The sequence below is a fragment of the Homarus americanus genome, unplaced genomic scaffold, assembly GCF_018991925.1.
Source record: "Homarus americanus isolate GMGI-L3 unplaced genomic scaffold, GMGI_Hamer_2.0 scaffold4060, whole genome shotgun sequence".
Taxonomy (NCBI): domain Eukaryota; kingdom Metazoa; phylum Arthropoda; class Malacostraca; order Decapoda; family Nephropidae; genus Homarus; species Homarus americanus.
In genome coordinates, this window is record NW_024746161.1 from 5,419,198 (window position 1) to 5,431,797 (window position 12,600).

Consider the following 12,600-nt stretch of genomic DNA (forward strand, 5'->3'; position numbering starts at 1 on the left):
CCGCTGTGTAAAGTAACTTAGTCTGTCGATTTACTTTCTATAATTGAGGTGCATAAGCATCTCAAGGGGCATTACTCAGTCGAGTGTCCTTACTTGGAGCTGGCGGACGCTCGCCTCAGAAGGGGTCACAGCTCAAGATTGAAGAAGCCGCAAGTCCAGAAGACTGTGAGGGCAAATTTTTTCATCATCCGTACCTGTCACAAGCGGGGTACCACAGGGCAGTGTGTTGGGCCCGCTGTTTGTTTGTTTCATAAATGACATGCCTGATGGTGTACATTCCTCCATACAAATGCTTGCCAATGACGCCAAGTTATTTCTGGAAATAAAGAACCAAGCGGACTGTGAAGAGCTGCAGAAGGACCTCTGTGGGCTCCAAGAATGATCGAAGAAATGGCTGCTGAGATTCAATGTCACGAAGTGTAAGAGGATGCACCTGGGGCATACCAACAGTAAAGAGGAGTATCATATGTCCCAACGGGAAGAAGAAACTGCACTATTTGAGACTGAATGTGAGAAGGACCTAGGTGTGTATGCTGACAATGAGCTGAAGTTCTAGGGCCATTGCGAGAAGAAGGTAAATCAGGCAAATAAATTATTGGGTCTTATAAGAAGGTCGTTCATGTTGTAACAGTGAAATTATCATTTACCCAGTGAAAGAATTAATGTAACGTAAACATCGTCTGTCGTTGCTAGATGAAATATTGTTGGTGATTGAGGTATTTTTGTGACATCTCTGACGCTGTCCATCATATCTCAGGCACAGTGTGTGTTAGCTGAATACCCGACAGTCACCGGGGGACCGATAGCTGCTTACCAGCTGGCTGTATTGGAAGATGTCGTTAATTTGGCAGGATTAAACTGTGCGAGTCCACACCCTGGGAACTAGGCCCGAACTCCCTCGCAGTGTATCGGACTCCAACCGACCCTAACAGCACTCTTCGTTAGTTGTGGTGACACCAGTGTGACTCCCAGGGCCACTCCTTACGGTTATATGGGCCAAAGTATTATTGTTGTATATGATTGGGGATAATTAGCAGAAATATAGTTATCCCATGTTGAGTAGTGAACCCATAAATATGGATAGTATCAGTAAATATGTTATGCGAGTTGAGTACATCAATCAATTGAGGGAAAAGTGCCATGTTGTTCATTCCGAACTAACATGATATTATAAATAATAAGTTAATTTGGGATATTGTCAAGTGTGTCATAGAACCATCTGTATTGACAATGAAATAATATAATGATAGTTTAATGTTGTAACCAAGAATTTAAGATCTATTTTGCTACTTGTAAAAGTAAGACCTGAGGGTCCAGTCCTATCTGAACGTTAAAATAACCATCTGATTTGTCAAAGAAATAATACAACAGTTGTTTAATGATGTAATAAGTAATTAAAGATCTATTTTATGAATGGTAAAGAAGACCTAAGTGGTCCAGTCTGGTCTGAGTGTACTTGATTAACATCTTGTTTACTCCTTATGTTAATAAATATTGAATTAGTAAACAACGAGTATCACCACTCTATTCCTTCTACCCATTGGTTCTCAGAAAAGAACTATTGTAACTCACGTGCCTAGAAACTCGCTAGCACGCAACCGAACAGTTCATTGAGATATGTTATATTCTAAGAAAAGTCTGGGTGGTGGCAGGCTACCGTTGTAAATATAATAAGTGCTATAGTAAGAATGACATGGTTTCCCAGATTAATCCATGGTTTAGAATATAACTAAAACAGGATATAATTGAGAGAAAGTAAGGGCATAAAATTCAGAAAATATAATAATATATATGAAAGGAGAATGAAGTAAAGAAAAGAATATTGACTTTGAAAATATAAGCAAAGAAATATAATATAGATACTTATATAGAGAAAGACTCAGAATATAGAATTATTAGTATATATACCCAATAAAAGATGAATAGAAAATATAGACAAGAATATAAGTATATAAGTATTGAAGAGAATAAAAAGATGAAATAGGAGATAAAGGGAAAACGTGCCCCTTACATCACAAGCGGGGTACCACAGTGCAGTGTATTGGGCCCGCTGTTTGTTTGTTTTATAAATGACATGCCTGAGGTTGTACACTCCTCCATACAAATGTTTGCCGATGACGCCAAGTTATTTCGGGAATTTGAGAACCAAGCGGACTGTGAAGAGCTGCAGAAGGATCTCTGTGAGCTCCAAGAATGATCAAAGAAGTGACTTCTGAGATTCAATGTCACGAAGTGTTAGAGGATGCACCTGGGGCGTACCAACGGTAAGGAGGCGTATCATATGTCCCAACGGGGTGAAGAAACTGCACCATTTGAGACTGAATGTGAGAAGGACCTAGGTGTGTATGTTGACAATGAGCTGAAGTTTTCGGGCCATTGCGAGAAGAAGGTAAATCAGGCAAATATATTATTGGGTTTTATAAGAAGGTCCGTCACTCGTAGCGATCTTCAAGAGTAAAGTGCTTCCCCATCTGGAGTACTGTCACCCCATCTGGTCCCCGAGATATGCTAGGGACTGTCAGTTGGTTGAAAATGTTCAAAGGAGGGCCACCAGACTGGTACCTGCACTTCGGCACCTCAACTATCCTGAGAGATTGGAGCGCCTGAACCTGCCTAGCCTAGCTTATACTACAGACGGGCAAGTGACGACCTAATTGAAGTATATAAGCATCTCAAGGAGCACTACTCAGTTGAGTGTCCTTACTTGGAGCTGGCGGACGCTCGCCTCACAAGGGGTCACAACTCAAGATTGAAGAAGCCGCAGGTCCAGAAAACTGTGAGAGCAAACTTGTTCGGAGTGAGAGTTGTGAACTCTTGGAACAATCTACCAGAAAATGTTGTGATGACACCAAGTGTGAGCTCTTTCAAGACCAGACTTGACCAACACTGGAACAGGTTCAGGTACATTCAGGAGCCGGTGTATGCCCAGTATTTGCCAACAGTGCGTGACAGAGACGCGACCGATCGCCCGGGCGGCTAGCGAGCCGATCTTTTGGTGAAGAAGGTAAATGAAAAGGAAAAGTAATCAGAGACGTGACCGATCGCCCAAGCGGCCAACAAGCCGATTAGTGGCGAAGAGGATAAAAGTAAAAAGTAAAAGTATACAAAACTAGGGAAACTTAAGGGAGGTGTAGGCGTTTCCCAATTTAAGGATCTTTGTACATTTGCAGTGCAGGTATTGTCTCTTCCAACTTCCAATGTAGATGCAGCGAAACTATTTTTTAGATTGAATTTAATGAAAACAAAATCCAGAAACGCTCTGCAAACTCCCTCTATTAATACATTAATAGCCTTGTCTGAAGCTGTGAAATTCCAGGGTGGATGTATAAATTTTACACCAAATCAGAGGATGCTAACTTCTGTTTGTTAATTTTTTCAATTAGTGTTTAATGTTCCCATGTTATGTTATAATATTATTATATGATTGTAGGGTTTTTGTATGTGCATATTTATAGTTTGCCAAGACATTACAATAGTTATACCTAAAATTTATGCTCTTTAATGTCAATTAATACCCAAAGAAAACGTAAAGAAAATTGACGTCATAGAGTTGAGGAATAAACGGCATCACTGCCTTGGAAGTGGAGTGAGTCACCCTTCTAAGCATACTGTATAGAATCCCTGGTGTTATCCACTGCATCCCTTGACCCACTGTGATCCTACTTTACTCCGGTTTTCTCCTGTTCTAAGACTGAACAATAAAGTTTAGAACAAAATAAAAAATAAAACGACCCGAAAGGCTAGTGACCTGATTAGTGAAATGATAAATTAAGAATTACCATTATTTGGCAAGACTTGTTTGTTTACTCACACAGCTGATCGCTAGACCCCTCCCAAGCCGACTTCAAACGTTGTGATGGTAGTGAAGATAGTTGAGAGGTTGTAAAACTGCCGTAAAGAAACATCTAATTTGACTCATCTATTTTGGTAATTATAAAGGACTAACCCGCGAGCGAAATTGATTGAAAACAATTATAAAAAAACGCCGGATTCTCTTTGTTATATTATAGTGAACACTGTTGTAGTTTGTGGAAATATGTTAAAAAATATATATTTTTAAAATAAACGCTACTTAACATTTGTGGATATGAAGAACAGACCTTACCAACCAAACCAAACAAACCTACCTAACCTTACCTAACTTCCCCGGTATATTAAGCAGAAAGAACTTTCCATGGTATGGTGAAATTTGAAGTATTTTCTGGACGTGAGATGATACGGCCGCAACGACACTATGCAGCCCCGGCGGGTTAGTCCTATATATTAACCTCAAATTTGTCACCGTGTGTGTTAAAGGTATGATTACCAAGGTATTTAATAATATATCACAAACTGTGATATGCACAGGTAAATTGTTAACGTAGTGGATATTTTGCCGTGACCTGCTAAGTTGCTACGAAAGCAGTTTTACCGTGAGTGTGCTCTGATTGGCTAAGTATATTCTGTTAATATGACGGGGGAGAGGGTCTGCCCCAGGGCTAGGAAATTAAGGGTAAATATTTAGTAGTTGCCACCACCTAATTGACTTTTGAAAATGGGGGTAATTTTATAGAAAAGCATTGTTCTTTCTTTAGATATTAAAGATGTGTTTTTACTATGGTTTTTGATGAGTTTCGAACGAATTTAATATTCATTTCCGCCGGAAATCGATCGTTTTTGAGATAACCCCCCCTCCCCTCAACAATCTTAAGGGAAGATAACATAAAAACATAAGAAAATAAGGACTGCAATGGGCCGGTTGGCCTGTACATTGCAGCTCCTTTCTAGAGTTACAACCACTCTCTATTGGTGATTGGTAATAAAGTCACAGGAAAAAAGTCACAATTTTGGCTAGGAAAAAGTCACAGGAAAAAAAGTCACATTTAAGGTAATAAAACTAAAAATATTTTAAAACAGCTAACTGACAATACATGACTTGCATATTGATGCACGTAGGTTAGGTTAAGTTAGGTTGGGTTGGGTTAGGTTAGGTGACTTTTTTCTGTAGACTTTTTTCCTGTGACTTTTTTACCTGGATTCTCTCTATCATCCATGACTCTATCTAGCCTCTCCATAAAACTTTTCAGTGTTCCGGCATTTACTACAAAGTTGCTAAGCTTGTTCCACTCGTCTACCACCCTATATGTGAACCAGTTCCTTCCTATCTCCCTCCTATACTTAAACTTATCCAACTTAAATCCGTTGCTTTGAGTCCTATCCTGCTTGGATATTATAAGAACTTTACCTACCATATATCTCCTTTATTGATTCCTTTCACCCACTTGAATACTTCAGTCATATCTCCCTGCATTCCTCGTCTTTCTAGGGAATGCAAGTTTAATTTCTTTAACCTATCTTGATATAGAAGGTTTCTAAGTCCCGGAATCATTTTCTTCATTCTTCGCTGCACCGACTCCTGTGAATTGATATCCATTCTATAATAAGGGCACCAGAACTGAACAGCATAATCAAGGTGCGGCCTGACTAGAGCAAGATATACTGTAGTTGCAATATGACCTCCGTACTCTTATTATTTACACTTCTAGATATAAAACCTAATACTCTATTTGCCTTATTTCAAACATTAATGCACTGTTTTCTAGGCTGTAGGTCCGGGTTTACAAGTGCCCCTAAGTCCCTTTTACAAGTTTACTTCTCTAGGTTGATGTTGTTAAGTCTGTATACATTGACAGTATTTGTTCTACCAATATTAAGTACGCTGCACTTGCTGGTGTTAAATTTCATTTACCATTTTTCTGACCACTCCTGCAGTTTATTTAAATTCTCCTATAGTGCATTTGCATCCTGCCCTGAATTAATCTGCTGCCCTATTTTGGTGTCACCAGCAAACTTGCTTATGTTACTGCTGATCCCAGTACAGTGATCCCTCGGTTAACGAACGCCTCGGTTAACAAAATTTCGGTTAACGAATTACCTTCCATAAGATTCTTCACCTCAGTTAACGAAAAAATTTCGGCTAACGAATTCCTTACGAATTTTTCCCAACATGTTTTCACTTGCATTTGGCTGTTCTCCAGCTGTAGTATTAGTCCGCCAATACAGTAATCGGTTCTAGGGCTTAAATTCGTTACCATTTTAGTAAATATCAAGAAGGTTGTACTATTCAATCATTTTAAAGGTTTTATATTAAATTTTTTAGTCATTTTAAAAATTATTGAAAATAATTGAAGTACAGGAAACTAGTTTTTTGCGCACCAAACAGCCACTCAACACACCAAGCTTGGCGTCAGTTTGTTTATCGGTTCAGAGGAAGGAATTTCTTGTTTAAGACTCTTCAACATAGACGTTTTTTTCTGTGTTTCTAGTCAAATTATTGGTCATTCTGAAGTTTATTTTACATACTGTATTGACAATATATAATGCAATGCAGTGTTGTTGATTTAAAGAAAATAATCTTGAATTACACCAAGTGAACTAAAATTTTATGGGTGAAATGGTGGCATGGGGTGACTTCTCTTGCACCCCAATGCCTTCTCTTCTCCCTTCTCCTCCACCCCCACTTCCTTCTCTTCTCCCTTCTCCTCCTCCACCTCCCACTTCAAATTCACATCATCATCATCATCATCCAGGAGCCTTCTACATACACACCTCAAAGTAAGTGTACTTTACTGTATTTTTTTTTTTTTTACTTTAGGTAATTTTCGGTGAGCTGGAACCAATTAACTAAAAAAACCATTGAAACAATGGTTTCGGTTAACGAAGTTTTCGGTTAACGAATTGTGTTTGTTAACCGAGGGACCACTGTATCTACTGTAGATTGTTTATGTAGATTATGAACAAGAATGGGCCCAGTACTGACCCCTGGGGAACCCCACTGGTTACACAGCCCCACTCAGATTTAACACCATCTAAGCTGACCCTCTGTGTTCTATTGGTGAGCCATGATTTTATCCAATTTAAAACTTTCCCCTCGATACCATGAGCCTTAACTTTTCTCAGAAGCCTCTGATGCAGTACTCTGTCAAAATTGGATTTTTTGTTGGGTAAATCACAGAAGTAGGTGATTTCCAATGGAGAACAAGGCAAAAAACGTTTAAAACCTAAGGAAAAACATATCTAATACAGACAGAAATATTACGTAACTTAATCTGCCCCTTTTTTCTATGTAAAGCACCATACAAAACAATAGAAACCAACGAACCAACCTAACCTAATAATAATAATTAACAGTTTATTGAAAGAGCATGGCAGCCGGAAGTCTAAAAAAATGCTATTACATTATTGGGGAATGGGTCTCTTGGTTTACAAATGATATACAAGTAACATAAGTGATACAAATATGATATACAGTATAATAATGAGGTGTTGATAATTTTTACAATGGTTGGGACTGGGTTGTTCTTATAGCAATCAGTTCGTGCTCGTATGGGCTGGATGCAGTTGAGCAGGTGTGTGGCCACGTGGCCAGGACAGTAGCTTGGGGCGATGCAGGTGTGCTCCATCCTTCAGGAGGTCAGGTGAAGCCGTGAGGTCAGGTCAGGTTAGGTCAGATCCAGCCACACTCAGTATTACACTGCTGTGTTTTTGTGCTTTTCCTTGGAGTGCACTATAGGAACACTGTTTGGTAGTCAATCATTCACTGATCACTTGAATGTTTTGCTGAATAAATCCCGGTGTAGTAAGGCTGGTAGGGCGTTGGGATATAGCAGGGGGAGGGAGGGGGGTGGCCAAACAGACTCGGCCTGGCTGCTTAAACTGGGAGCGCCTTCAGAAGAAGAATCAGGTTCATCTCGGTTGTCAATGTTTGAATCGATTTGAAGTGGTACTCGTGGTGGTCGGTCACTTTGAGGAGGATACAGGCGGGATGCTTGAATGCAGAATCTGTGCGGCAAGTCGTGTTTATTGTTTGTTATAAACAGATAACCATGTTTTCTAAAAAATTAAATGCCTTCACTATTTTTCTGGTGAAACTCCGCAATTGACGTAAAATAATCTCTATCACAATGTCAACACAGCTCTTCAACCTGTTCAGCCATATCTGGTACTGAAAATTCAAATCTCCGCTCACGACGCTTCCACTCATTGTTCATTGGCTAAGACAAAAATTCTTGCCCAATAATAAGTCTCCTTTCGCTATAGCCAGTAACGAACTCCCACACCACCCCTGCACAGGCGCTGTAGATGCTTAGGAAGCGAACACGGAGGTAACGGAGCACTGGCTGAGGGGGTTCAGAGCTTCTCCTCGAGATGTAAACAACAAATGGCGAGACTTGTGACTGACCAAATATACAGTAATAATATTGGAAAATTAATATTTCAATTATCCTTAATTTCAGGCGGAAATATTATAGAAGAAAAATGTCTTAGAAACGTCTAAACAATACGAAATACATATTAATAACAGCGAGAGAAAATTAAGTGCTTTACTATAAATTCACCAAAATGGGTTTTTATAGTATAAATCATCATGTTAAATACAAATATGACTTTCATTGCTGTCAGAAATGAGCAGTACGTAGTTGAGATATGAGAAAAAAATGGAAGGTCAAACAATGTAAAAAAAATAAATAAAAAATAACATAACCTAACCTAACGTATATGAGTAGATGCACCGCGTAAATTGGGCATTCCGGTTCTGGCAGGGTACCGCGTAAATGACAAAACACGTAAACGAGAACCGCGTAAACCGAGGTATTACTGTATCATATTCCAATTAGAAATTGGATAATCAATTATGATACTTGAGTAACTTTGTGTTTTTTCTGTATTGTTTGAAAATTTTATAAAAAGACAATAAGCAAAATTTGATTTTATATTATAAATGCATTATTCAGTATTAATACCTCACTGTGGAAAACTATGAACTGTATAGAACATAATAATCTACCATAACATGATAATTAGGGCCACTATATGAAATTGAATCATAATAATAATAATTATGTGTATACCATAGGTAAGTGAGAAAATCTTTGGAGTTGATTATTCATTCATCAACATCCTCATCATCTGACTGTGACATGTCAGTACAAACACCTCTGCAGCGGCCACAGCCTGTGGGGCAATAGATTCCATTCTTGCAGCATGTACACTGTCTAGTATTACATCCAGCTTTGTAGTTACATCTGACTACTTTAAGCAAATATGTGGAACCTGGGGGTCTGTCTGTGAGAAATGGAAGAAACTTGTCACCCTGTCTGTACCATCCCCAATCTTCTGGTGATACTAGTTGCATTATCCATCCACTCCTGAACTTGCAAATATACACACAAACTGTGATATGCTGCAGCAGCTGGTGAAGATGGGGGCACTTCAGGTTTCACAAATGATGTACAGGGTACTACTTTTTTTATTTATTTTTTTTATTTGGCCTCCAGCCTCCCCCAATAAATAGCTACACCTTCGCCACCATTTTATTACCTTAAAATTAAATATCCTAATACCTAAGTAGCTACCCTAGCTGTGTACTACTGCCTACCTTTTGGTAGAATTGTTCTAACCAAAGAAAATTCAATGTGTAACCTTGGAGACCTCTGTAGATTTGAACTAATGTACTTTCCCCAGCTTTAATACTATCTGCCTGTGTACAGGTCACGTTAAGAGAACACTTGTGCTTGCTCCAGGAATACCTTATTTGTGTGAATTAATTTGAGACCTATCATCTTGCCCACACCATACAAAGAAGACATGGTGTTATACCCTAGAGTAGCATTCACAAACAAACTGTTATCACAGACTTTTGAACTAAGCATTGTTTGCATTACTAACATATTCCAGCATCTTGAGGCTGTTTTGCTGCTTTGATGAGGTTCAGGTCTGAAATATATGGATGGAGTTTCTGGTGTCATATGCCAGCTTAACACAAGTAGAATATCTGTGTCATCAGCAACCACGATTGTAGGCTTAGTAGGAGTCTTATGACCAGTAGCAATGGCATTCTGCATGATAACCAAGCCAGCATCAGCTTTGGCATGTTTATCACAACAACCTGATTGAGTCAAATGATCAACTAGCAGGTAGATGAAGTTCTGTTTATTAACACCATGGAACCAGATACTTATACACTAGCACCAACATACTTCATACCTTGTCTTTGGTGAGTCATATCTTTAGTTGATGGTCCCTCAGGATATCTGTCAAATGCGATTATGGCTCTGCCATAATGAGATGAGACATACCTTGTGTAGGCTTGACAGAGATCATCATATGTCATTCCCTGACTTCACATTATTCTATGGAGCAATGCACCGCCATCCAGTACATACTGGACATCACTTAATGGAATAGGCATATCAGGTGGCATCATCTTCCACAGTGCATCAGCCAATGCAGAGTTTGTTGTGAGTCGTGGAGTTATCCTGATCTCAGAGTGCGGGTGGATAACTGCAGAGTTCATATTCAAGTGCTTCGGCTAGATTGCCATTTTGTGAGCCTACAGTAACAAGTCTTTGGACATGAGCCGGGTATCAATGATGATATCATTATCTTTGATTTTTATAGCATTCTTGCTGCTGAGAGGGATCACTTGTTCTTTACGTTTGAAAGAGTGTTGTGTTACAATTTTCTCAATCATGTTTTGAAGGACTTTATTACCAACATCTGATGCTTGGTCAGCATTAATGGACTCATCAGCTGCCACCCCAGTAACCAAACTGTACAGTTTGTGATTATCTGTGAAGGGATTCCTTGAAGTCAAGAAGCTAACCATCTTGTGAGTATCAGACATATCCCTTATCATTCTGGTATATGATGTGTCGATGACTGGGGTGAGGATGACTTATGTCACTTCATCCCTTTGAGATGTATTAATGTTTTTTTGTATCTCAATAAACGTATCAATCAATCATGTGTCGATGTTATGCTCGCTAGTTTCTTGGGTGACTGCAAACATCTCTTGCATTGTTAAGTTTACTTCAGATGTGACGCTGCTTGAAAGCAGCCATACCAGACGTTGTGTCTCACCCATACCTCGCCCATGAGTCACTCCACCTGTTGACTTGAGGCGTCGCATCAATACTTGTTCTATGACAAGGTCAGGAGATAACCCAGTCCAGAACCTAGCTGATCTTCTGACTACATGGAAGCCTTATAGGAAATGTTGATAGACTTCTGGATGTTCTTCCTCTAGAATCTGCCGAAAATAGATCATATAGAGTATAGATGATCTATTTTCTGCAGATACAGAAAAAATGATTTGGTGTAATGGTTATGACCAGAAGCAGCTATGAATGGTAACATCTTTCACATCACAGTCAGATGCAGTATACAATTTCCTGTGTGTTCAACCCTGATGAATGCTTGGAGAATAGAAATCATTCTTAAGTATTGTAACCAAATCTTGGAGGTTCGTGATTTTGGCCATATCAAGCTGATTCTGTATCTGTTCAAATGTGGCCGATTTCTCTACATCTTCCAATGTGATTATTCCAGCCATCAGGTCATCATAAAGTCTCTGGGCTTTTTCAGTATGTCTGGAGGAGCTTGCTTTTGCTCGGGTGAACTGCTTTACAAATCATCATCTACAGAGACTGAATCATCATTTAGTGCATCTACAACCTCTGCTTTGTTTGGTAACACAGTTTTAAAGACCTTTGTTACAAGTAGCATGTGGATAGCAGCACTGACAAGAAGATACCCACGGCCAGCCCTGGCAATTGTCTTACTACTGAGGATGTGTGGCACAGCATTACTGGCATAGACAGTTTTTAACAACTCCTGAAGCCCAGACCCTGACATTATGTGACTAATATATCCAAGGTAACTAATTTGGGTATGGAAGCCTCCAAGATGCAATACAATAGATTTAATGAAATTTTTCAGAATGACTGCTTTCTTGTATCATAAGTGCCTTGAGCTATAATGGCTGATCAAATGTAAGGATGGGCGTAGCAGTGAAACGGGTAGCATGTTCACTCACTTACTTTATTGTGGAATATATACAGCCACTCCTCGACTTCCGACGGGGTTAGGGACCCAAATCCAGGTCGTAAGTCGAAAATAAGAAAATAATACATAGAGAATCTAAAATGGGTCTCTTTTTCTTCTCAGCACCACAAAACTCTCATTTTAAGCTTGCCAGCCATTTTTTAAGGGAATTACAAAGGAAATTTTTGTCACTACACAGCGCAATCACTAACGTTGGGACTCGAAAATACGTAATTTTAAAAATTTTTGGTACGACTGGGGTGGTTGTATGTCCGGGTGGTCGTAAGTTGAGTAGGTCGTAAGTCGAGGAGTGGCTATACAAGTTGTGTCACAAAACAAATATGTTGATAAAATCAGCTCCACTAGGTATAACTCGGTTATTTGATGGCTATTTTGAATTCATGCATTTAGACCAGGGGTGGGCAAAGTACGGCCCGCGGGCCACATTTGGCCCGCCAATTTATTTCTGTGGCCCGCCACTGCATTTGGCAATCAGAAAAAAAAATTCTTATTAATTACAGAAAGGAAAATTTTGGAAGTTGAGTGGACATAGCAGCAATACACATTAAGTGTGTGGTCCGCGAAGTGTGCCACCATTCATGAAGTGGCCCTCCATCAAAAATAATTGCCCACCCCTGATTTAGACAGTGTTCCCAATTTTTTTTATTCAGTTATACTTTTACTATTTCATCTGAGTCATGTGATCAAGTTGAATAACATTAAAATAATTACTTT

General features: G+C 39.2%; 1 protein-coding gene across 12 annotated transcripts in view; it reads left to right on the forward strand.

Moving 5' to 3' along the window:
- Nucleotides 1–3,602: 3,602 nt before the first annotated feature.
- LOC121879020 (distal membrane-arm assembly complex protein 2-like) overlaps nt 3,603–12,600 on the forward strand; it is a 55,560-nt gene continuing 46,562 nt past the window's right edge. For 2 of the 12 annotated variants that reach the window (XM_042385478.1, XM_042385477.1), the window contains exons 1-2: nt 3,603–3,927; nt 11,407–11,697. Coding sequence is in view for 3 of the 12 variants with exons in the window: in XM_042385485.1 (XP_042241419.1) it covers nt 4,235–4,249 (15 nt within the window). In the remaining 9 variants the exon portion in view is untranslated. Of the gene's footprint in view, nt 3,928–4,077; nt 4,297–11,406; nt 11,698–12,600 lie in introns of those variants that run through there. The other 10 variants (XM_042385479.1, XM_042385476.1, XM_042385480.1 and 7 more) reach the window with 9 other exon arrangements.